Consider the following 25,182-nt stretch of genomic DNA (forward strand, 5'->3'; position numbering starts at 1 on the left):
TTGTGGCACATGAAATAGACCGGTGAGTACCATCAGCCTGCAATCCAGCAGAAGCAAGCAGCAAAACAGTACTTTGTTGGATAGTTGACCTGAAAGACTGATACTGCTGCATTAGGCTCAAAGCAGCTTGTTTTCTGGCCTCAGTGGAAGAAGGGATGCTCTCTGAGTTTCCCAGGAATGATTTGGTCATATGAGTCCTCATTCCTGTTTGTACGAACTCTAGAGCAGCAGTGTTGCACTGAATGATGACATGGTATAAAAATGTCACTCTGCTTTTTTGGATAGGTCCCAAAATTCTGCAAGAAATAAGAGTCCCAGCAAATCGGATGCTCGGTTTATGGTAGGCATTGTCTGTCTGACAGCTAGCACAAGCTCTAAGCTGCATGCCCCTGGTAATCTAGCTGTGCACAGATTACCTGTGCCCAATTGTAAGCCTGACTGCAGAACTACAGTCAACTGGCATCAGTTTTCACCCTCAGCCTTGCTGGTCCTGTCCTGCCTCATTCAAGTAGCTTCTCCCCGGTTTGCTGTCTGGCACATGGGGCTCTACAGAGCAAATGGAGACTTTCCCTTGGAGTGATCTGGGTGGCCGTTCTGAAGTTCGGCTCTTTTCACTCCCACTCGTTGCTGAACTCCCCTCCCTTTTACTGCACCACTGTGTTTTGATTTTAAGGCTCAGGATATGCTACCCTTCCTTTATGCCCCTGTATAAGATGAAGACCTCAAGCATCACCACTGCTCTCAGCATAGCAGCAGTGAGCGTTTGTGTAGCCGATAGTGCTGGCAAGGCACTGTTTGCCATGTGGGAACTGAACAAGGGGTCTCTGCAGCTCTCTGGGCAGAGGATCACAGCAGCTGGAGGATCAAACAGTACCGCTGGACAGCTCATCCCATGCAGCACTCTTTAAGGAGAAGCACACAACACCAGTGAACTGAGGTGTGTGTTCAGCTACAGCTGTTAGGCTTGAAGCAAATGCAAGCAGCTGCCTAGTGCATCCCCCCTCCCCAGGGACAGTCTGCCCAGGGTGAGACCACTGAATTCAGTCTGTTAAACACACAGCGAACAGCTGGGTGATGAACACTGGTGAATTATTAGACTCTAATTAGCCAAGGCAGGGAAATCTATCATCTGAGTGTTTTTTCTCAGTGGCTTGGCTTAGACAAACTCCAGGCATCGTAGCAGAGCTTGTGTTGTTCAGAGCACCCCGAATGCTTTTATTCCTGCAAATCCAAGATAACTGTCTGCATGCTCAGTCCATGCAGCATCCCTGTGGGACCCAAAGGCTCTGATATCTAGCACGCTGACTGTTGGTTGCAGGCTGATGTCCCCAGTTTGCTTCTTCAAGCAAGTGTGTTGTCATATAATAAGGCTTCATCTTCATCCAGTTGCTTGCTGGGTAAAAACGCGCAGTACATTTGATCTGGCAAATGTGTTTGCTCTAGGTTTTGAGAGGAATCCAAGTGACTTTATGCTTTCAGACTTCCCTTTTCTTATAGTTGTGGTGGTGATGGTTTGTTGGTGTTCAAACAGTTTTCTCCGCCTGTTCTTCCCTCTGTTCTGCTGACTCTGAGCAGACTGTGCATTAGGGAATTACTTGCAGCTGCAGCCCAATAACTCACCATGTCATAGCTCTTTAATTTTTGTGGGGACTGTTCTTTGAGCTGTAAGTGCTAAGTTGATGGGAAGTATTATAGTTATTTAATATTTATGCTGTAGGAGTGCCGGAGGCTCCAGTCAGTTCAAGACTCTTCTGGACAAAGTACTGAGGATACCCAGCAGCAAGCAGAATCAAAGTCTCACTTTGTTGATAACTCTGTTCTTTTTGTCTCCTTCTATAAGCTAAATTTTTCATTCCTTGTAGAGTATTATTACAGTTGTCAGACGTGCATATATTTAAGTCAACAAATGCACAAAGAAGCTTTTGTAATGGTAGGGTTTGAGGGGATGAAAGTGGCGCCTTTGTTTAAACCAGTTGCAAGAAGTGAATGAGAGCCTTTGCAAACCTGGGATGCCTCCAAAAATGAGCGACAGGGCTCCCTGGGACTGAGCGCCAGTGTCAGGACTCTTCGGGAGAGAAGCAGAGAGAGAAGACCCTAAGGAAGCAGGAGACAGTTGCAGAAGCAGTGGTAGCATGGTCCAGACTTAAATCACTGAGCATGACACAGAAAAGAGATATTTTACTTGATTTTTGGTTGGAAGAGGTGTGGAGCTGTAAGCAAATCCCATCTTTTCTTGTTTGAGCTTGTGTTCAGGGAAACAGGAGTTGTATGCACCTTGCAGAGATAAACAGGACACATCCAGCTCTCAACTTCTTTCTCAGATCTTTTGTAACCTACGTGCTGGCTGACTGCTCACGGCACGGGGCAGAAGCAGCTATCAACAAGGAGTCCGTTCTTCATTGATCCCCAGGCAGGAGGGCTTGTTCTGCTAGGTGCTGAGTGCCCCAACTCACCGGAGTACATTATACACTTAAATACAAGTACAGGTGAAGGGTGTAAGAGGCAGCACCTTCATAACTAAGAATGGAAAAATCCATTTCATTTTCTAAATCTTTTCTGATCTGAGCAGAAGTGTTCACGTAGCCATAGTGATACAGGGAAATATGGAAAGGTTTGCAGGAGGGAGATACCTTTTCCTTAGACCGGCTGGTACCTCTGAAGAAATCCTGCTTGATTTGCTGGAGTGTGAGCCAGTTTGGTTGCTTCGTTATAGTCCTAATTTGGTTGCTTTGTTATAGCCCTAATTTAACAAAATGCCTCTACCAGATGCCAGTAAATGTGCGGGACTTAAAGTTTTTTTGCAGCTGCTTCCAAACTCTTATAAATTTTGTTGATGAGTGTTACTTGCTCCTTGCTCTTCACTGATGCTCTAAATATAGGCTACAGAGCTGTGGTTGAAAACAAGAAATGTAACGTTTGAAGATAAATGGCTTGCTGTCTGCTTCTGTTTTAGGAGGGAGATATCTGGCCAAATTCTTCAGCTGAAATTAATGTGATCTTTAAACCCCGAGAAGCCAGAGTCTATCAACAAACGGTCTACTGCAACATCTCAGGTACAGCTCCTTTCTCCTGCTTCTGTTACGCACAGTGAAGGTGAGGCACAAATAGAACCAGCCCACTTAGTTCTCGTGTAATTGCTAGTAAGGGTCAGTGACCAGCAGGACGGTGCTGGCACATGCCCACTGTCCCTGTGGTTTCCAGGTGGTCTCCTGTCCAAGGCCAGCCCTCAGGATGCCTGGCTACAAGCTTGGATCACTGATCCCAGAACAACCAAGGCAGTGAAGGGATAAGTTTTCATGCCATGGGTTTGCCACCATTTGCTCTGCTGTGAGGTGTCTGTAAAGGCCAAAGAGCTACACAGCAGAACAGCTTTAGTGGATGAGCACGTAAGCCCCTATAGACCATTTACCTCTAAGATGAGTCTGTTACATGGTTGCATCATCAGACTCCTGAGGTGGTACGAGCTGGGTTCCAAATGTGCTCCCAGACCCTGAATCACCTCCCGCTGCCCAGACGCTGCCAGACCTTAGGTGGCTGAGCCCTGCTGAGCGTGGTGTGTCTGCAAAAGGACCACCTATAGCCAGCATGTGCTTTTCTCCCTGCGTGGAAATTGTCACCTTGGGGCTGCTAGTCTGTGGTACATATGGGTAGCATTGCACAGGGCCTGCTGTACTCAGCAGGGTGAACACCCTCCCTGGAAATCAGAGTCCAAGCAGCCTGCTAGACAAGCTTTATGCTCATCCTGTCTTACAGAAGTGCTGTCAAGTCTTTTTCTGCGAGCAGTTATCGTTGACCCACCCAAGTTATACCATCTTTGCCCTTACAGAGGTGATCACTTTGCTGTGCTAGCATGGAGCAGGGAATGCTTGCAGCAAGCTGCAAGGTTCAGGTTACCTTGTCCTTCCTCTGTGTCCCTGCATGGTGCTGCTTAAGGTGTTTTTCAAGAGTGGGAGATAGTTGTCAGATTTCCACCCAGGGAACATTATGGTTTTCCCTATCTAAGAGGAAGAGAGGTGCAAGACCCGTGGTCCTCCAGCAACCAGGCTCCCATTCTGGAGGGTGCTGAAATCACTAATCCAGCTGCTTTGTTGCTTTCTTTACTGCTCCGAGCTGACAGATACAAATGTCATGAAACAGCTTTTTATTTATACAGTAATTGCACAGGGTTTACTTGGCAAATGCCATCTACAGTAATTACACAGGGCTTGTGTTAACAAACGGTCTTCCTGCCCACCAGCTGCAGTTGTTAGAGCTGTGGAAGGAAAGGATTGATTTAAAAAGTTGCTCCCAAGGGATTCCTCACTCAGTACTGTGCTCCTGGCTCTGGCATTCTTGCTCTAGTGATGGGAGCGTCCATCACTTTGCTGCAGGAATCTCCAGGGGTTGTGCCAGGAGAGCTTTTTCGTTACAGAGCAATAGGAAAAACTACTTGCATGCTACCCTTGAGCTGGTGTGGGAGTTATAGGAAACAGCTGGACAAATGCTATGTATTTAGAAAGAGGAGTCTGCTCTTGAAAGACCCTGATGGGCCTTAAGGAGAGCTTAACTGTTCCACTGGCTCCTTGGAGGAGGACCTATAGGAGGTCATTTAAATGATGCACCTACCCCCCCATCCCTTACAAAATAGAGCTGATCCACTGTATTGTCAGGATGGAAACTGTCCCACAGTCAAGGTCCCTGGGTGCAAAAAGAGTTTAAAGGAGAAAATGATGATCTTTAATTACGGAGTCAATTAATTTTGCTTCTTGGTTCCTTTAAGAAGTGTGACTGACTTCCTTGTGTATTTGCATGCCAGTCACAAATCCCTTTGGAGTGTGACGTGCAGATGGCGAGCCTGCCCCTTGCTGGGAATATTTGGATGCTTTGCCCCAGTGCAGCACTGTGAATTGTGCAGCTGGATCTCATGCCCCCTGGAAAGGGGCTTTGCTGGCTTCCACTGTTTTTTGCAAGTGCCTCCAGAAATTGCTTAGCAGAAGCTTCTGGATCAGGTGATTTACAGAACTAATCAGCACTGGGCAACTTGCAAAGCTGGCAGTTAAGAAGTGGTTTGAAATTTGCTCTTGGCAAATATTTAAGCTCAAAATGAACTTTCTTAGTTATTCATGCAAATAAAGCTGTGGCTCTTGAGTGCTGGAAGGGAGCACACGGTGGGGGGCTCAGACACCTAAAATTCATTTTTAGGTTTGTCTGCACACAGAACTGTATTGAGTTCCACCTTTCCCAAAGGGGCAAAACCCCTTCCTAAGCCATTCTTGCAGGGAGAAGCAAAATCCCAAATGATGATCACTCCCTTACCTTGTGACAGAACTGTCCTGCATCAAATAAAACTGTTTATTGGCATGGTCAGATGAGAATCACATTCAAAAACAGTCACAAAATATGGGGAAATTCTGTGAACAAGAAACTGAGTGTCAGAAAAAAGCAGAAGTTAAGGACTTCGGCAACAAAGTCCTGGGCTGTTGGACCACCTACACCCCCATTTATTTGAAAGCAAAGCAGCAATGCCAAATTATACACTCTGCATGATGTGCCAAGGTATTATTCCTACTGAGATCCAAATTCTTGCTCCACAGTACCAGGTATGGATTTGGGACTGAGGACAAGGAGGCTGTAGCCCCTCCATGCCCTTGGTCTGCGTGCCCTGGGACATGTTATGGTGGTAGCATCACAGGGCCGTAGCCCAGCTGTACCAAGGCCTTGGCCAAAGGCTGGATGCTCCTGAAAGCCCCAGCTCCTAGCAAAGAGGAGGACATACTCTCTTTCTTTCCCTCTCAGGTCTCCCGAATGCTGCCTGTAGTTTAGTCTGCTCCTCCTTTGGGAAGAACCCACTCTGAGGTTCACCTGGAAGGAGGAAGAGCAAAATTTCTGGGATTTCCTGAAGTTTCAAGTTTAATGTAGAGGTAGAAGAAAGGATGGTTTCCATGGACCTTCAGGAGAGTGTGAGGACCTACAGCAGAAGGGGAAGAACTGCCACTGATTTTTCTATCACAGTGTCCATGGGACATGTCTGAGCATGATCATGGGCAAAAGCTTGTCACTTGGAAATCTTTGCCATTTCCTAAGAGCTTTGATGGCTTTAGACCTAGAGTTTTTAATGAAAATTAAGGCACATGTGATGCAAGATGGAGAAATCTTTTGACAGTGAGCACCCAATGCTGCCTCTCTTACAATATCTATGAAATAGAAATACACAGCCTGCCAGTGAATGCCCAAGCTGTGAAACGTAACTCTCATCTCTGCTATCAGCTGGGCAAAAGCTGGATCCACTTAAAAAATGTTGAATTCAACAGAAGCTCCCTAGCTCTTCTTTTCTGGCTTTGGGCATTATCAAACATCCTCATCCCATGGTTGCAAGATCCAAAAGTCAGTAATCATTGAAAAAGCTGTTCCAGAAGAGTTTTTTCAAGTTGTGATCTAGTCACTGTGTTGTTGCACCTGGGCTGCTCTTTGCAATAAAAAGTCTTTTTGGACATTCTGGAGTAACTATGCAGAAGACTTTTTTTAAAAGCAACCTTCAATCCCTAATCTTTAATAAGGTGACCATTGCACAAAAGGAGCTTGAAGGAAAGAGGAATATTTTTGCACGAAAGCTACCGTGAAGGTTATATACAACTTTTGGGGCTCTCTTTTCCTCCTTGCCCTACTTGCTTTCCATGCAGAGTAGAATGGAATGGCAGGGAGACCCAAGCCGAAATCTGAGCTAGGATTCATGTACTTTGGCCTGCTCCAGCGGTTCAGAACAGCCTTTAGACTGAAAGATCCTGCACTAAGTTGTCTTAGCAGACTTATGGAAGAAAATTCGCATCTTAGATTTTAGCTATAAGCCTTGTGGTCTCAGTTACCTTTGTGGCAAGGGATGTGTGTATTATCAGATAAGCCATAAATATACTGCTCTGAGTAGTGAGGAGGCTGGCTTTCCCTAACTGCTCAGCATGCTTCAGGTAAGGTGTCTTTACAAAGCTGAGCTCTTGGTATCATGGTGGGAATAGATGAGTGCTTCTCCTCTCTGGAGATCATAAAGCCCTGTGTTATTTAGGCGCTGCTGCAGGAGGTGAGCCCTGGAGCACCCAGGTATGGAGCTGTATGTTGAGTGCAGGCTGAGATGCTCTGCGGGCTCTAGGCAGCACTTGGATGTGCGTATCACTGTTAGCAGGAGGGAATAGAAGGGTACCATATCTTCTGGAGCATCTAGAGCTGGTCCCATCCAGCCTGAAGTCAGGAATTAGCATTGAGGCAGCCTGGAAAACCCAGAGCAACAGAGGGAATTATTGTACTGAAATGGAATCTCTCCCCAGGCCGAGAGACCAGGCTGCCCCTGCGTGTCAAAGGGGAAGGCATAGGGCCCCGGCTCCGCTTCAGCTTTGACCAGCTGGACATCGGGAAGGTTTTTGTTGGATCAGCCCACAGCTATGAGGTGAGCAGCAGGGGTTCTCAGGGGTTGGGCTGGATCCTGATGGCTCCTGGGGCAGCAGCAAGCCTTGTGGACCTACAGGATTTCTGGCAACTCAGGCAGTTGTGAGCAGGGACTATTTGACATAATAGTCAAATCTGGGGGAGGGGTCACAGAATCTGGATACTTTTGATGTGGTCTGAAAGGTGTGTATATTGTTTGTGAAGACCTAATCCCTGCTTCTTGGCAACCTCCCTTTGAGATCAGCTGGGAGGCTTCATGCAAAAAAAACCCCCAAACAAACAAAAAAATCCCCCCAAAACCAAGCAAAAAACCTCCTTGACACATGAAAGCAACACTGGGTCAAAAAAATAAGTATTCAGAGGCTTTTGTTTCAGCCCTAGATGCAATGCAGTTTTGTACTCTGGCTGTTAAAAGGCAGCTGGAACAAATTTACTGTGTTTGAACTCAAGTCCATTGCAAACAGTTTTCAGTTAAGCTCAGCCTACCAATTCCTGGGAGTCAGAGGAAATCCATCCAGCCTCCTGGCTCAGAGCTGTCCCTAGCAAAGAAATTGGGAATGCTTCCCCTTGCCAACCAGTCCCTCACCACAATTCAGACTTGGTGCATCTCTGGCTCTATAAAGAACAAAGCATTTCTTGAAATGAAGCAAAGGAACTCTCTATATATTTGCCTCCCCCCAATGGTGTCAAGTCTTCAGCAAAAAAATAAGACGAAGCAAGCAAAAGAGGTAGAAAATGAGACAATACATCATACCAGTCACTTTCAAAAGCTTGACTGTGGCAGGGAAGGACACATTAAGGTGTTTTCTTAACAAAATATTGTGCGCTCTATGCATTTTTAATGCTGATACTTTGTTGATTCTCTTTATATCAATTTATTATTTTTGTTACTTGAGAAAATGTGAATAAGTAGATGATATGGTTAGTGCTGTCCTAAGCAGCTAGACTGGTGGTAAACCTCAGCTCAGCATAGGATCCCTAAGTGCAATTTGTAACTAAGGTATAAAACACATGAGAGGAGAGAGTAGTTTTCAGGTTATCACTGTGGAGTTTGAATATGTGAATATTTTCAACAGCAGCTGCAAAATTAAAAAATAAGGCCTATCTCTCTGCTGTCTCATTTTTCTGACAGGTTTTGCAAGGACAAAAGTTAGGGAAAAGAAATCCAAAGCAGATAGTTAAGTCCATGGAAAGGGCAAGAATTCACACTGCAGCAATCAGAAACTTTACAGCTTTGCTTTGGGTAGGTTTGTGGGTGACTGACAGCATGCTGGTACTCACAGGCAGATGTAGGCATTTCTCGCCCAACGTGAAAAGAGCTGAATCTCAACAAATGCTGCAGGATTGTGTCACTTGTTTGAGGCAGTAGATCTCTCGAGTGTTCAACAAAACGCTCGGTTCTAAATTTGCAGTTTATTCTAATAATGGTAAAATCTGAGACGGTGGCTGTGAATATTTAGGAAAGAGAAATTCTTTGAAATAGATGAGGCTGCTGTGCACCTCACGCTCATCCTTTCCTGACACGTCTGTTTGAGCAAAGACTAAGAAACTACCATGTTAAACAGAAAATAAAAGAAGCCTAAATTATATACTGTAGCCAAGTTGGGGAGTGCTTCTGAAGTTGGTTATAGTACTGTCCTGAGGTGTGTTCTACATGCAATAAACTTGTTGGCTGCAATGGAAGCTGAACGTGTTCTGCCCTTGGCAGGACTGGACTCATCTGTAACAGAAGCAGTTGTGTGATGATTCACTAGTAATGCTGCAACTGCCCTTTGTTGCTTTTAGGGACAGGTCTGACTCAACTTGGTGATGCTGAGCAGGTCCTCTGCGCTGCAAGTTGAAGTGGACTGCTCTGTATCAGTGGAATAAACCCAGAGTGACTCTGTTTCTATGAAGTTATCACTGCTTTGTATGAAAAAACCTAAAGGCAGAACTTGTCCTGTTGCATTTTCTTTGGCTTCTTCAAGCAGTAGCACACAGTGTCTTCTGCCTTTTACAGATGTTAATTGTTTAATCAGAAAACAAATCAGCCTTCTGTAAGAAAGGAAGATTCCTTATGTATTTCATTTCGCTTTCTTCCTGCTGCAGGCGATCTTGTTTAACAAAGGAGCCATTGATGCTCTCTTCAACTTGGTCCCTTCAGCTACAGCTCTGGGCTCCTGCTTCACCTTTCACCCCCAGGAGGGCATCATTTTGCCAGACTGTCTCCAAGTCATCCAGATCTCTTTCAGTTCCACCATCCTGGGGCAGTTCACAGAAGAATTCAGGTTCAGTGTGAATGGATCCCCTGAGCCTGTGACCTTGACTATCAGGTGAGGAGGGTTATAGGAGCTTGGTGGGCACATCTGTAGCTATCTCTGGGTAATCATCTCCTACCTGCTTCATTTTATGATGGAGCAGAGGAAGAAGGTGTTGTCTAAGGTCTTAGTCTTGGCTCTGATTGTAGCACCCTCACAGTAAGAGCCAAGGCTTTTTAACCTTGACTCCAGTTTGAACCTTGCAATTGCAGCAGCAGCAAATGAGTGTAATTGTCTGTGAGAGGAAATCATAGAATCACAGAATAGTTTGGGTTGGAACGGACCTTTAAAGGTCGTCTAGTCCAACCCCCCGGCAATGAGCAGGGACATCTTCAACTAGATCAGGTTGCTCAGAGCCCTGTCCAACCTGACCTTGAATGTTTCCACCTCTCTGGGCAATCTGTCCTCTTTTAGTTTAAAACCATTACGCCTTGTCCTATTGCAACAGGCCCTGCTAAAAAGTCTGTGCCCATCTCTCTTATAAGCCCTCTTCAAGTACTGGTAGGCCACAATAAGGTCTCCCCAGAGCCTTCTCTTCTCCAGGCTGAACAACCCCAACTCTCTCAGCCTTTCTTCATAGGAGAGGTGTTCCAGCCCTCGGATCATTTTTGTGGCCCTCCTCTGGACCCGTTCCAACAGGTCCATGTCTTTCCTGTACTGAGGGCTCCAGAGCTGGATGCAGTGTTCCAGATGGCATCTCACCAGAGCAGAGCAGAGGGGCAGATTCACCTCCCTCAACCTGCTGGCCACCTATGACCATGCCTCCTATGCTCTGAATACCCAGTTTAAATTTCAAAGTCTTGGGTTCCTCTGGGAAGCAGCTTTGCCTTCGTGGTTGAGCCAGGATGGCTCTGACTTTCCAGGACAGTGTTTGCACAGAATTTGGCAGCAGCAGGTTCCTTTTGTGACCCTTTGACAGCTCTGTGTGAGGACCCTGGGGCTTTAAGTGACTACCCATGCTGGAAAAAAGTTTGACTAGAGGCTGTGCAGGAAAGGGTGTGGAGATACCTGGTGCCCGATCTGGGTACACAGAGGCTGGAGTGACTCCATCCTACAGATAGCTTGTTCACCCTTGGACCATGGTAGGCAGCGTGATGGTGTCAGCTTTGGGCAGTAGATGGTGTGGGACATCCCACCTGAACACACAGCAAGGCCAACAGGGCTTTGGAGATGGGCCAGCCTGGGTGATTCTGCAGCCAGAAGCAGTGTTTTTAAAATCCTCTGTTAATAGTCCATACAAAATGGGTACCAGCAGCCTCAACATCATCTCTCATGCTAATGTGTTGGGACAAGCTGTCCTCCCAGCTTTTGTGCAGTGAGTGCTACGGTACCTGCTTTCTGCAGCCAGAAGAGTGCTGATGTGGGAAACGGGGAGCTCTGCAGCAAGTACTGTCACCAGGACTTGGGCATCATCCCATGGGTTGGTGCCATTGCAAAAGAAAATCCTCACTGAGCAAAGAGGAGAAGGGGAACAAAAAAAGCTAGTAATAGGAGAGGCAAAGCTCACTTCTTGGGACCACAGCAGCATGCGAACTTATCCCAGCTAGTCTTAACCATGAGCTGGTGGGATAAGTTGGTGTAGGCAGGAAAGCTGATGGTGGGTGCTCTGGAGCTTTGGGGCTGTCTGTGTCTCCTCAGGAGCCACTAGATTAGGTAGTAAAGAAATGAAAGGAATCTGTGGTTGATTTTTACCAATAAGGTAAGGGAAATGGATAAAAAAGAACAAGGTTATTACTTTGCAAGAGAAGAGCAGTGAGTAGGTCTGTTGACCTCAGTAGCGAAACAATTATGTTGGCTTTGTGTTTGGAGGGAAAGTGCTGCTTTTTTTGGAAATCAAGAGGGAACATTTCACAATCAAATAATTTATTGTCCTCTGTCCCTTCCCCAAATTGGTCGCGGGATGTTATTGCATAAGCAGCTTTCTCCTTGAGCAAGGGCAGGTTTTGCTTGTAAAGATGCACTTATCGCAGGTAGAATACAGTATTGCTTGGATAGTGCCCACTGCCTCTGCCCTGCAATGGCCTTGCTCCTGGGGAAGAAAACAGCTGTCAATGGGATAATTGTCTTTTGGTTTCCCCACAACTAAATAAAGTGGTCCTTTTTTCCCCACTGATGCCCTGGCTCCCAGCATGTCCTCCCCTTCTCTGTGGCCACTCTCTGCCCTGTTCTCCCAGCACCATCCTGGGCTCAGTGCAGACCTTATATCTTATTTCTCAGTGAAAGAGGATTGCTGGTCCTTTTTTATTTATTTCTTCCCCATCCTTGTACTCCTCCTTCCTGGATGGTGACTCCTATGCAGCCCATCTGATGGTACCCCAGCATCCCCACCTGTTCCCATACAGCTGTCCCTCAGCAGTAATTCCCATTGCAGTCCACGCCTCCCTGAGATGGCATCTGCCTCCTTGATTTTGCCTTTTTCAAGGATCCCTATCCAGCCCTTCTCTCTCATTCTCCAGCCCCGCAACTCAAGCTGTTTGTTTTCAAACTCCTTCAAGATGTCCACCCACCACATCAAGCTGAGCCTCGCTCTTTGGGAGGTTCTGAGTACTGGATTTAGTCCTCCATGGAGGAAAAACTCCCAGTTCTTTTGAATGGAGGTGAGCTGGCTGGTGGGACACTGGGCTGCAAAGGAAGGAACAGGGATGAGTGTCCAAGTGGTTCCTCTCCCACTTTGTATTACCCTTCCTGCTCTTGCAAGGACCCTGATCTCCCTTCACAAATGCATTATTTAATGCTACTGTAAAACATAGTTGTTGCCAAAAACACTGCCTTTTCCCCCATGTTCTTGCAAGCTGTACTGTTACCTGCTGTGGTGCACAGAGCTCTGGGTTGGCTCCTTGCCTAAGCCTTCTAGACAGTCATTCAGGTTTAACTTGAGCACAGATACAGTGCACTCAGCAGAAATGGCAGTCATTTCCCCACTTGCCTGGCAAGGCTCATCCTTGGCAGTTTTCCAGTGTGATCCCCAGTTGTGGTTGGTTTGGAGGTAGTTTTCCATCCTCCTGGCAGGTGCTGTGAGGAGGAAAGTGTGTCTGCTCCCCTTGCTCCATCCAGAGTAAGCTCTTATGGCTTGGGAGGTTAAGTCTGATTATGTGAGGTCCTTGGAGAGGGAACTTCAGCAGCAGCAGGGTTTTGCTACCTGTCTTATTCTCAGGAACTGATTCAGCTCCAAGAATCAAGAATTAGCGTTGGATTGGAACTCCTCAAAGTCAGTTTTTGAGTGCTTTTTGACTATGCAATCAGAAGATGCCCAAACCATAGGTGATTATTCTTGACTTGGAAACCAACATTACAACGTCCTGAATGCTTGTTTCCTTATTTAGAAAGAGAATGCTGGAAATGGGACACCATGGATGAACACAGCTCCCTCCTGTGGGATGCTGGAGTCTGTTCTTGTGCAGAACAGACCCAGTGGCAGTCGTGTGAATAAAACTAGAAGGCACCATTCACTGTGGTGCTTGATTTTTAACTAAGAGGCAGAGCTGGCATTGATTGGCCTTCAACCATAAAACAAATTAGTGAATGTTGTGCAGCTCCAAGTGCTGATTTTGGTGGATGTTGGTGAGCTTTGGAGTTTGGAGCCTGGCTGCTGAATTTAAGGATGGGTGAGATGGTGTGGTGGGTTCAGGGCACCCATGTTTGCCGGTTTAAGGCGTGTGTTGCTCTTAGATGCATCAGCTGGTGCGCTGGTGACAAGCTGATACTTTCCTTCAAGATTCAAGTGTCGGTTGTGTAGAACTGTTGCTGCTTTTCTCAATAGATGTTTGAGGCTCCCCTCCATTCATGCCTCAAAATCCTGCATGCATAATGATTGTGTGGATCAAGATCTTCTGAGAAAGATGTTCATATACTCCATGGAAACACCAATTCCAGCTAAGAAATACCAAAGCAGGGAACCTGTGGCTGGAAAGGCTAGTTACAATGAGTCCACTTTTGTGTGGACACCTCTGTGTCCATCACATTACAGATGGGGAAACTGAGGCACAAAGATATCACTTGTTCAGGGTCCTTGGTCGGGCCAGCGGCAACTTGGGGGCATACCCTGCCTGACAGAGCCACATCAGCAGCTATCAGCTGCTGACCACTTTACTTTGGCTGTCTTCTGTCCACATGGATGCCAGGCTGAGCACAAGGGTGACGGGTTGATTTGAAACTCACTGTAGTTCTGAGACCAGCTTTTATCTATCCAAGCAGTAACGAAAGCTGAATGCCTTGCAATTCTCTGTAACCCAGCCAATGCCTGCTCTGCCTGTCTTTGTCCTCACAGGGGCTGTGTTGTCGGACCGACTTTTCATTTCAATGTGCCTTCCCTCCGCTTTGGTGACGTCTCCTTTGGTGAGTGTGCCCTGGGCTTGGACCACAGGTTGAGAGATCTGTGCATTACCAAAATGGAGCACTTTAACATAAGAGCATCTGTCACTTGTGTTCCTCCATAGCAGCCTTCAGGGTGTTAAAACCAGGGCTGCTGGTTGCTTAGGCAGTATTTTGCCATCATGAGATCAAATAGGACCAAAGGAATAGGAAGTCAGTATTTTCTGGTGTCCCTCGTAGTCTGTTCAGCCCCAGCCTCCCAATCCTTGGCAGCAGAATGACTGTGAAAGTCCTTGTCCCAGAAGGGCCCAGGGGATGGGACTGCAGGAGAAGGGAGCATAAGCTGTGTACTAGCCTGTAGCTGCTCTGGGTAAATGTTCCTGTTGCAAGGCAAGGACACCATTTACCCACCTGACCTTTAGTGTGAGATGTTAATTAGTGCTGTGAGGGCACCTCATTATCACCTACCAGGTAATATGCCCAAGCAATAGCTCTGTATCAGGCACTGATGTCTTCAGAGTCGTGGGTTCCTTCTCCTTCCCCACCAAAAGCCCAGCTCTGCTGACAGAGCCAGTGGCTGAGCAGCATCCAGAGCATCTCCATTGAAATGCAGATTCTGGTTCTCCATCTCTGTCTCACAAAAGGCTTTTTACTGAGATGATCTAAAGTTTAAATGTGAAATCAATTGTGGATTGATTGAAGGGCCATTATCATTCTGTGCCCAGGATGCCTCTGTGTTTTCATGCTGTTCGTGGACTTTTTAAGAAAACTCATTACCTTTCCTGAGTCTCTTCCTCCCCTCCCTACATCACCATTCTGCCACTTCTTTGTTTCCTTTTGAATAAATAAAACAACAAGAAACGCACCAGGCAGAAAGATGGTTATGTAATAGGAGATTCATCCTACGTAATCCGATTTCATTAATAAGGCCTTTTCAGTTGAAGGCAGCTATTGTGGTTTTGCTTCTTCTAGCTACACTGCTAACTGTTGTCTGTGTCTGGAGACTTCGGTCTCATTTGGGATTGTGAAACCTGTGTTTGTCCTTTTTGTGTACCTCCTGCCTCCCTGCTGGAGTAATTGCTGGAGATGGGCAGTGGTCACTGTTGATTGGCATGGAGAAACTACCTGCTGTGTCTGCAGTTGGTTTTCCTCCCCATCTGTAGTCAAATAATGCTTTGTAAGCAGGCCATGGGAGATGTCTCCTTCTCGCAGAGCTGGCCAGCCAAGCCAGATGTCCACTCCAGAGCAGGTTGTGGGCTGATGTCCTGTCTCTCTAGAACATCCCCACTAGGTGTGGTTATATCATTGGTGCATAATGGAAAGCTAGTATCAAAGCTAAAGTGATGTGAACCTTTGCAGGCAGTAATCAAAGCCAGTGTGCAGCATGGGTGTGATATCCCAGTTTGTTAGGTAACGTGAGACACTGTTGCTGCTAATTTCTAAGCAAGCGTCAGGCTTGCCTCCTGTGAAGTGGGCTGCAAATTGTCACATGCTCAGTCTGGTTGCCCCAAAACAGGAGATGCCTTAAGGATCCTGCCTAGAGAAACTGCATTAGAGTGCTTTGCATCATGCTGTAGTACCCAATTTCATACATCCTTTCTTTTACTGTAGCTTCTCCTTGATGACAATATACTACTTTTATATATTGAAAACTGGGAGTGTTCACAGAGTTAACAGGGAATTTTATGGATTGAATTTTCAGAATAAATGGTCTGTTTGGATGTACACTCATAAGTGAGAAATAGTTGGTGCTGGTTTGGGGACATGTGAGAGAACTCCTCAGTTAGAGAGAAGAACTGGTGTTCTGGTGTTTGGCATCGCTAAGAGTGAGCATTGCCAAGGAAGCAATCTCTGTGGTCAGCATAAAAGGGAACTTAAGTGACGATTAATTCCTTGCTTAGCTTCTCAATTAGCTGTAATTCAGATTGAAAAGAGCTAAACTCCAAGCACAGTTTTATCATAATAGGATATTCACACCAGGAATCATGGGATAATTGGTGCATAAATTCATATTTGTGTCATTTTCCTAGGCTTTCCTCGCACCTTGTCATGTCGCCTCACTAACACCTCCTTGGTGTCCATGACTTTCAACCTTCGTGTTCCTGGGGATGGCTTGGGAGAGCCCAGTGTTACCAGTTTTGTTCAGATATCAGGCAACACTTGCCCATCCTGGAGAAGGGGAGCCCAAGGTCATGTCGAGCCAACCGAATTTACCATAACGCCCTGCAGAGGGACCATCCGCTCCCAGGGATTCCTGGATATCCAGGTATGGGAAGAGTCCAGCCATACATGCTTCAGCAGGTGGAGCTGAAGCTTCACTGATGCATGAGAGGGCTTTAGTGCTGCTAGCATAACGCGAATAAGATATATGCAATCCTGTTAGGCTTTTGTTGGCTGGGTTACCCTGGGACACTTCTGAAGGAGCACTGTTTTGTTTCCAAAAGCATAAGCTGAAGGTCTTGTACCATATAGTCAAGTAAAGAAGCCATTCGTGTGTTTTTGAGAGCTGCTTAGAGCAATTCTTTGATTTAAAGCAGGCAGAGGAGGGATGAGGACAGAAGGTGGCTGTTAAAAAGAGATGTCATTGTATAAAGTAGATTGCTTTTCTTCCTGGTCTTGTTTCTCCTCTCCTGTTGAGCAGGAGGAATTGTATTCACTGCAGCGATCTGCAGTGGGGACTGAAAAAGCTCTGGCAGCCATGAACTGCATGGCATCTGCTGGGCCACATTTTGCCTTCAGCTTCCCCTCTAAAGCTGAACTCATTCTGTTCAAGTCAACGGATTTCCTCTGGATTTACGCTGTTGTAGTCAAGATTAAAAATTGGTCCCTTAAGTAGAGCATTAGACTAACTGTGCTTTAATTTAGTTTACATATGCATTGATAACTGCATGGTGTATCTAACAAAGCAGATACTGTCAGCAGACTTTTATTACTCCCAGAGACTGTGCTCTACACATGGACCAGTGGAAGAATTAGGGCAAAATCCTCCCTTTCCTTACTGTGGGACAAGAACTGGAGGACACCACACATGGATGATGGCTTTTGGGAGTGATGAAGTATTTGATGCTCTTCTGCCAGGTCACCCTGTGTTCCAACACTGTGAAGAGATATGAACTGGCACTGGTGGTGGACGTGGATGGTGTTGGCAAGGAGGTGTTGGCATTGCTTCTCACCGGCAGGTATCAGCTCTTCCCTTGCAGCTCATTGCCTCTCCTCATGCATCCACCACCAGCATGCTGCCTTGCACGTGGTTTGCTGGCTCCAGCCCCAAACAAGAAGTGTTGCTTAATGAGCTAGTTCTGCCCAGCTAGATATGAGAACAGCAATGCTGTGAAAGCAGCCCATGTTGAGAAGCACCTCTGCTCAATGGACAGGCATGGCCCTGAGCTTTTTTCTAAAGAGAACAGTAATTATATTCATTATTGGCGTGGTTTTTGGTGCTTTAGGTGTAAAAAATTTCCAAAGGGCTGCCTCTCCTTCTACCTGCAAGTGGTGGATTTGTACTGGGTTGTGACCAGAATGCGATGTTCATTTGGGACACAGCGAGCAGCCTGCTGAAAGCTGGTGTCTGGTTCAGTTAACGAAGGCTCATGCAAATGGGAAAGGAGTTTATGGTGGGACTGGTGAGGGAAAAATAAAGGCAAGATCTTATGAAGGGAAAAAATCCTTGATGTGGAAGGTGAGCTCAGGTTTTTCTGCTTTCCTCTGGTCCTTTTGAGCATTAATGTTCTCAGACTTAAGCCAAAACTTGTTCTTGCTGCAGCCAGATTCAATCCTGTTGTGCTGCAGTGGGTGTCAGTTTAATTACAAGAGGGGTGTAGTTTCCCTCTCCCAGGCAGAGTCATCCAGTCAGTGCCTGGGCTGCAATTTTATGTTTAAAAAAAAAAAAGGAACAGACAGTGTAGGGACCTGTGGGGGTGAAGGACCAAGGTAGCCACAGAAATGGGGAAAGGGTGATCAGCCACTGTGTAAGACAGGTGGTGGCTTGTGTCCTCCATCGCTGGGACAAGTGGTTGAGTTTTCAGGCAGGGCAACAGCAGTGTGGGAGAGGGAGTCATTTTTACTGGGACACTGGAGTCTAGTGTTCCCTGAGCCTTGGTGAGCACTGGTCCTCAGTGGAAAGGCTCCCCTAGAGCTCATGCCTTTCTGGGGCCATTGGGAGGGTCCTTGCAAGCCTCCTGGGGAAAAGGTGCCCATCAGACAGCTCTGGGACAGAGCACTGTGCTCTGCCTGGGCACTTGGCAGCTTCTGCAATGCTGAGACTCAGGGTTTGCCCCTCCTTTACAAGAGGTTGTTGAATAAAAGTGAATAAAAAGTTAAAGGTGATTTATCGCTGTAGGGATATTAAATGTCTGTTTGACAGTGACAAATGTGTTATGCTCCATTTCATGCTATCGAATGAGTAGACAAATTCTATATTCTCTCAGTATCTCTAATTCCCTTTTGGTCATCTCTTTGCCTAGATGTGTAGTTCCTCCACTGCGAGTGCTCAACCCTGTCATGACGTTTGGACGGTGCTTTATAAAATTCCCCTATCAGCAGATGCTGACACTTGTGAACGACAGTGATCTTCCAGGCTGCTACGGGGTTCTTCCTCAGGTTTGGCATTGCATCTGCCTCCTGCCCTCAAATGTTATCAAGGGTTTATTAGGGGAAAAAAAAAAAAAAAAAAAAAAAAAGGGGCTTCGATAAGACCCAGTAAAGCCTTTGACACTGTCTCCCATAGCATTCTCCTAAGGAAGCTGGCGGCTCATGGCTTGGACGGGCGTACTCTTTGCTGGGTAAAAACTGGCTGGGTGGCTGAGCCCAGAGAGTTGTGGTGAATGGAGTTAAGTCCAGCTGGCAACCGGTCACAAGCAGTGTTCCCCAGGGCTCTGTTTTGGGGCCAGTCTTGTTTAATATCTTTATCAACGATCTGGATGAGGGGATTGAGTGCGCCCTCAGTAAGTTTGCAGATGACACCAAACTGGGTGGGAGTGTCGATCTGCTGGAGGGTAGGATGGCCCTGGCAGAGGGACCTGGACAGGCTGGATCGATGGGCCGAGGCCAGCTCTATGAGGTTCAACAAGGCCAAGTGCCGGGTCCTGAACTTCAGTCACAATAACCCCATGCAACGCTACAGGCTTGGGGTTGAGTGGCTGGAAAGCTGCCTGGCTGAAAAGGACCTGGGGGTGTTGGTTGACAGCCGGCTGAACATGAGCCAGCAGTGTGCCCAGGTGGCCAAGAAGGCCAACAGCATCCTGGCTTGTATCAGGAATAGTGTGGCCAGCAGGAGCAGGGACGTGATTGTTCCCCTGTACTCGGCGCTGGTGAGGCCACACCTGGAATACTGTGTCCAGTTTTGGGCCCCTCACTACAAGAAAGACATTGAGGTGCTGGAGCATGTCCAGAGAAGGGCAACAAAGCTGGTGAAGGGTCTGGAGCACAAGTCTTATGAGGAGTGGCTGAGGGAACTGAGGTTGTTTAACCTGGAGAAGAGGAGGCTGAGGGGTGACCTTATTGCTCTCTACAACTACCTGAAAGGAGGTTGTAGTGAGGTGGGTGTTGGTCTCTTCTCCCAAGTAGTTAGTGATAGGACGAGAGGAAATGGGCTTAAGCTGCGCCAGGGGAGGTTTAGATTGGATATTAGGAAAAGTTTCTTCATGGAAAGGGTAGTCAAGCATTGGAACAGGCTGCCCAGAGAGGTGGTGGAGTCACCATCCCTGGAAGTGTTAAAAAAACGGGTAGATGTGGCACTCTGGGACATTGTTTAGTGGGCATGGTGGTGTTGGGTTGATGATTGGACTGATGATCTTAGAGATCCTTTCCAATCTTAATGATTCCTAGTTTTTACTTTCATTATAAATAATCCAGCCACCAAGCCAGGAAGCATGAAATTGCTACTCTACCCTTAATTGGTTTAGTGGTGGACTTGGTAGTGTTAGGTTAATGGTTGGACTGGATGATCTTAAAGGTCTTTTCCAACCTAAACGATTCTGTGATTCTATGACCTTGCTGGTTTATATTCAGGTGGGTTCCTGTTCTCACCTGAAGGTTTGCTGAGAATAGGAACCTATCTGAGTATAAACTTTAGGAAGCAGTTTAAACCCTTTAGGAAGCAGTTTATATTCTAGTCTTTGGGATCCAGGAGAACTCAGAGGGTCATGAAAAGCTGCTGCAAGGAGGCTGTAAGCACAGGAGTGGGTGTTTATGGATGCAGCAGCTTTTGGACCCTCTGAGGATGCTAAGCCCATACAAGTCTTGCATCTTGTTTTGTGCCTTTCTGCTTTGTCCTAGGGATTTCTTCAAATGTGTTTAACTGGCGTTGTGGCAGATGTCAAGAAGTTTAAAGTTTCCTTAAAGGTCACTCTGAAGTTGGATTTGATTCTGTCCCTTATAGGAACACAAGGAGGATGCTGCTGTGTGGTACTCCAGCCCTGTGCCATGTGGGATCATCCAGCCTCGCAGCTCAGTGGAGGTCCCATTTACACTGGAAGCCCAGGTTATGGGAGAGCAGGACACTGTTGCTCATGTCGCGGTGTTTGGGAGTGAAGGATCCCCACTGGTGAGTGCTAGAGCACGTGTGCCTTTGTGTGACTCATCTTGGTGGGGTGTGAAATATACAGGCAGGGTTGCTAATTCCAGGGATCTTTCCTGGGAAGACAAGAACTTGTAATATATGACTGGTGTGGATGAGAAAAGAAGAGATTCATGGCATAAGCAACAGCTAGTGCCTAGAGAAGAGGAAAGATGGCATCCTCTTAGGCAGGTGATAATCTAAGTGCCTGACACAGCATTTAATTATGGATATGTGAGACAGGATAAAAAGCCCAGTCTGAAACCCAGCACAATCCCTCGGTTTCATCCTCTGCTGCATTATTAGATGAACAGCAACTGCTGCTTCATTAGGACTTTTGTTCAGGAGCACACAGGGACAGCCCTGAATCCTGCTAAAGCAAATGCTATGTAAGGAAACATGCTGAAAGTCAGGCCCATCACATCTGAGAAATATCCATCATATCTCTTTGTGGAAAGCCTCAATGAAAGACCCATGAGTCTCCACCCTGCTTGCATCTGGAGCACAGAGACTTTTTTTTTTTTTTCCCTACCGAGCTTGGAAATAGATGAGGCAAAGCATTCCTGGACTAAAGCCCTCCAAAAGATGTTGTTTGCATTCAGGCATACACAACAGCAGCAAGGACAACAAAATGGAGGCAAGAGAATGTTGTATGTAGTGTCCTGGCTTCATCTAGCTGAAATCTAGAACAAATTTAGTTAATTAAACTTTAATTTAAAATACTAACTTTTGAAGCAGCTGTTTTAAAATGTCATCTCTCTGAGCATGAAAGAGGATGTCAGAGGATTGTTGGGAACCTTAAGCTTTCTGTAACAGAAAGGAAGGCTGACATTTTGAAAGCAGTCTAAGGGGTTTAAACTTTCATTAAAATGAATGGAAATGATGCTGCTAAATCCCGTGGATGCTACTGAATGTCTCAACTCAGGTGTTTGTGGATGTGCATATAAACCAGTCAACAGTAAAGCCAGGCAATGCAGGCTTTGTAGGGAAGTCTGAAGTTTGACAAAACAGTTGCTCATAAATATAAGGCACGCTTCCATTAAAAAGGAGGGTTTCTCCCCTCTAGAATAACCTAGCTATTTAACTGTTAGCTTGTTTAACTACAGTGTTCTTGCAAGGCTTTAACCCTTGGACTAACAATTTATAGTTTTAAACTTTACCTTAATGTTTTTTATTTGGAGATGAATATGTCAATTTTTTGCCCAGAGGGTGAGCATTTCAGCTGGAGAATCCTAGCTGTCCCTAAAGAAATGACTAGCATGAGATTAAGCAAGTGTGTGCACCCATTACGTTGATCTTTAACATGCAGCGTTTATGCTTAATTGCTGCGAGCACCCAGCAAGTGCTGTTAGAAACATCGCTGGGTATATTGACAGCACAGATGTGAGTTTTCTGGCTGTCAGGCAAGATTCTTTGCATTTTCTATAGGACTGCTCTATAGTTTGGGTGTTGTTTCAGTTGTTCCCTGGTCCAGAGCTTTCTGCGCTAGCAGAACAGCTAACCATCTTGTTATATATACATCCTGCACTGGTGGCAAATCCTATCCGTATGAATCATATGATGCAAATCTGACCTCAGGGGAATTGCTGCAATGTATTCCAATAAACCAAATTATAAGCTTGCTGTTGTTGTCTTAGGTTATGCCATCTGGTATTGATACCAAGTCTTTACAGGGTTAGGTGAAATATCATACAGATCTTTCATCCAGGTTGTGTAGGGTCCCTCCACGGGTCTGTTGCCTGGTATTTTGTTTGCTGGTGAATGCATGCCAGCTTCAGTTTGGTGTATGTAACGTCCTGCATTAAGGAGCTGGTAAAACCCACCCCTGGGGTTACTGGTGGCAAGCCACCCTTGTGTGCCATGGGCAGGGGATTTGGCAGCTGACTGCTCTCAGAATAAGCGGTCACTTAAACGACGGCTCTCTGCCAGGGACAGATGCTCTTCATTCCTAAATGATCAAATATGACATTACATACCCATCAACAAAGCTAGCAGTGCTGGTGGGGGTGTGTGTGTATGTGTGGCAATATTACTGATGGCAAAGTTGCCATCTCCTTTTACTGCCTTTCCTTGTGTGTCACATTGCCTGTAACACTGTTGAACAGGGTTTTTCTTGTCCCTTTTAAGACGACTGTAGATGAAGGGTGGATTTTATTTTTTTTTTTAGTAAGTCCTTTCCTTGGCAAGGATATATTGTGTTAGTACACACCCTAATTGGAGCTAGCTAGCCTGGGCATCCTCCAGATGTTATTCTGCCCATCTCCAAAGGGTTCTGCCCTGCCTTTGCTACTTCTGCACTGCTGTCGCCTGGAGGCAAAGCCAGCTGGCAAGGCACAGCTCTTCCCTCCAGCTCCTTCTTCCCGGGAGCTTTGGGCAGCATCACCCAGACTGCAGCTCTCCATGCCTCCCTTCTGCCAGAGGGATAAAAGATCCATCATTATGTATGGCTTCAGTTCCTTATTTTTTGAGGTACCAGCCTTGGTACATGTTTTTTGGCGCTTTCTTGCATGCAGTAGTGTCCTGTCAAAGGATGAGCATTTCTGGATGCTGCTCCTTCTGGCTGAGCTGGACTAGTGATTCTGACAGCTGTCAATGCCATTTCCTTGAGTCAGACATCATTAAAGGTTTTACATCATGGAGGCTGGTTTCTTTTGTGGTTAAATCATACTCCATGCCCTCCAGTGAATCATACAGCAGCTTGTCAGTGTTGGGAGTTTTATGCATTCAGATCCTGTTTAAGAGTTGGAGTGCTTCAAACCAGTGAAATCCAGACAGTCTGGGTAAGTTCTCATTGTTTTTAATGATGTGAAAAGGTGGTTTAGCAAAGGGATCCGCATTCCTCCTCCAATAGTCTGTGCCAGTTCTGCAAGAACAAAACTTTTAGGTCTCAGACTGTCAAAAGAAAACAATACTGCTTGAATGATGTAATTAATTATTAGTGTTTGTTTTTCATATGATACTAGGAATGCACATGAGCACAAATCAGAGGCAACTAACTTACATGATCTCTACTCTGAAAAGCCTGCTTTGCTGCTGACTTGTGCTGGTTTTCACAGGTTAAAGAAGTTACTGTCCAGTTGTGGTTGTGCAGCAGCAGAATTCAGGGAGGGTGGTTTGGGGCAAGATTGAGCAATAAAAGGAGTGGGAGCAGGCACAGGGAAGAGAAAGGAGAGCTAACAGTGTGGAGGAGGTGTGAAAAAGCAAGCATGGGAAACTGGGTTCTTTATCCCCTGTAATGGGAGCTTGTAGCTTTCAGATGGGATCACTCTAGATCCCTTGCTTGCTTCAGGCCTTCTGCATCAGTGTTACAACACTGAAAACTTCAAACAGCCATAATTATCCCCCAGTCTAGGAGTCCCCTCAGAGCTGTCTAATCTTTTTAAACTTTCCCTGTTTTTTTTTATCTTTCCTACCTGCTTCCTGGAGCAGAAAATCCATTTAGTGAGCATCGGAGAAGGACCAGTTGTCTATGTGCATCCAAGTAAGATAAATTTCGGCAGTATCCAAGTTCTACAAGATGCTTCTCAAACTCTCCACCTCTCCAATCAGACTCTCATCCCTGCATCCTTCTGGGCAGAGATGGTAGGTATCTGTGGGGCTATTTTCCAACAAAAATGACTGGTTCATAGCAGCCTGTGACTTGATTTTTATATGAAATATTTCCATATCACTACCTGAAAGAGAAAGCAAGATATTCCACCACAATGCAGCAAGAGGAGCCTGGCTCTGGGGGCAGCTTTAGCTGGGGGACCGCTCAGTAAAATAGAGAATTTGCATTTGAGCAGAAGTGAGTCTGGATAATTTTTTTAAGTTCTCCATTTATTTTGTGGAAGGCATTTAGCTCTGAGAGTCATGTTTTTGGAGCTCTGAGATCAAGAGAACCATGTGGTCCTTTGCTCCTGAAAGGGCATTGGTTTCCCTGCAGTTTCCCTGTTACATCTGCATCTGCTTTGCCTCAAACTCTTGTTAACACTAGAGACTAGGGTGTGAGGTCTGTCCTTAAACTGCTTGTGGTGAGGTGAGTTTCACATCTGCTGGGGGTCAAACCAGCTGGGTTGTTGCGCAAAAATATACTTGTAAGGGTCGTGTACCTACGGAGTCTGTGGACTCCGTAGCATTGCAGAGCATCTCTGGAGACTAGCTGCAGAAAAAGGCTATTTAATTCATGGAGTCTGCACAGTGTGACAAGCTGCATCGCGGAAGGAGTGCTTGGCTTCTTCCGTGGCAGGGGAGCAGGGATGATGCAGCTGGGAAGGGCTTGTGTGCTGAGGCTGGGTGGACTGTGCTCCCCACTGGAAGGGAGATCGAGGCAGGAAAACAGGGTTTGGAGGAGGCTTGTGCTTCTCTGTGCTAGGTGGGTTGAACTTCTGGGGCTGATTAACCTAGGCTGAATTTCCCTCTTTCTGCTTTTCCAGCTGTTTCACTCTAGTTTCTGTGCTCAGGAGGATAAATGTAACCTCAAAGCGGGGGATTCCCAGGGCAGCTTTCTTTGACTACACAACAAAAATCTGCTTTCTGTCTCTGCAGAGAGCAAACCATCTGGGGTGGGTGGTACTGGTGTTTAAATTATGGTTTCTGCATGCTTGTGCCCAAGACTGACCTGCA

General features: G+C 46.2%; 1 protein-coding gene across 1 annotated transcript in view; it reads left to right on the forward strand.

Moving 5' to 3' along the window:
- Positions 1 to 25,182, forward strand: part of HYDIN (HYDIN axonemal central pair apparatus protein) — a 153,238-nt gene that overhangs the window by 43,702 nt on the left and 84,354 nt on the right. The window contains exons 9-17 of the mRNA XM_075714834.1: positions 2,954 to 3,053; positions 7,296 to 7,414; positions 9,502 to 9,725; positions 13,978 to 14,045; positions 16,052 to 16,287; positions 17,100 to 17,200; positions 18,485 to 18,620; positions 20,401 to 20,565; positions 24,007 to 24,159. Coding sequence (XP_075570949.1) covers positions 2,954 to 3,053; positions 7,296 to 7,414; positions 9,502 to 9,725; positions 13,978 to 14,045; positions 16,052 to 16,287; positions 17,100 to 17,200; positions 18,485 to 18,620; positions 20,401 to 20,565; positions 24,007 to 24,159 — 1,302 coding nt within the window. The remainder of the gene's footprint in view (positions 1 to 2,953; positions 3,054 to 7,295; positions 7,415 to 9,501; positions 9,726 to 13,977; positions 14,046 to 16,051; positions 16,288 to 17,099; positions 17,201 to 18,484; positions 18,621 to 20,400; positions 20,566 to 24,006; positions 24,160 to 25,182) is intronic.

Source organism: Pelecanus crispus, chromosome 8 (assembly GCF_030463565.1).
Source record: "Pelecanus crispus isolate bPelCri1 chromosome 8, bPelCri1.pri, whole genome shotgun sequence".
Taxonomy (NCBI): domain Eukaryota; kingdom Metazoa; phylum Chordata; class Aves; order Pelecaniformes; family Pelecanidae; genus Pelecanus; species Pelecanus crispus.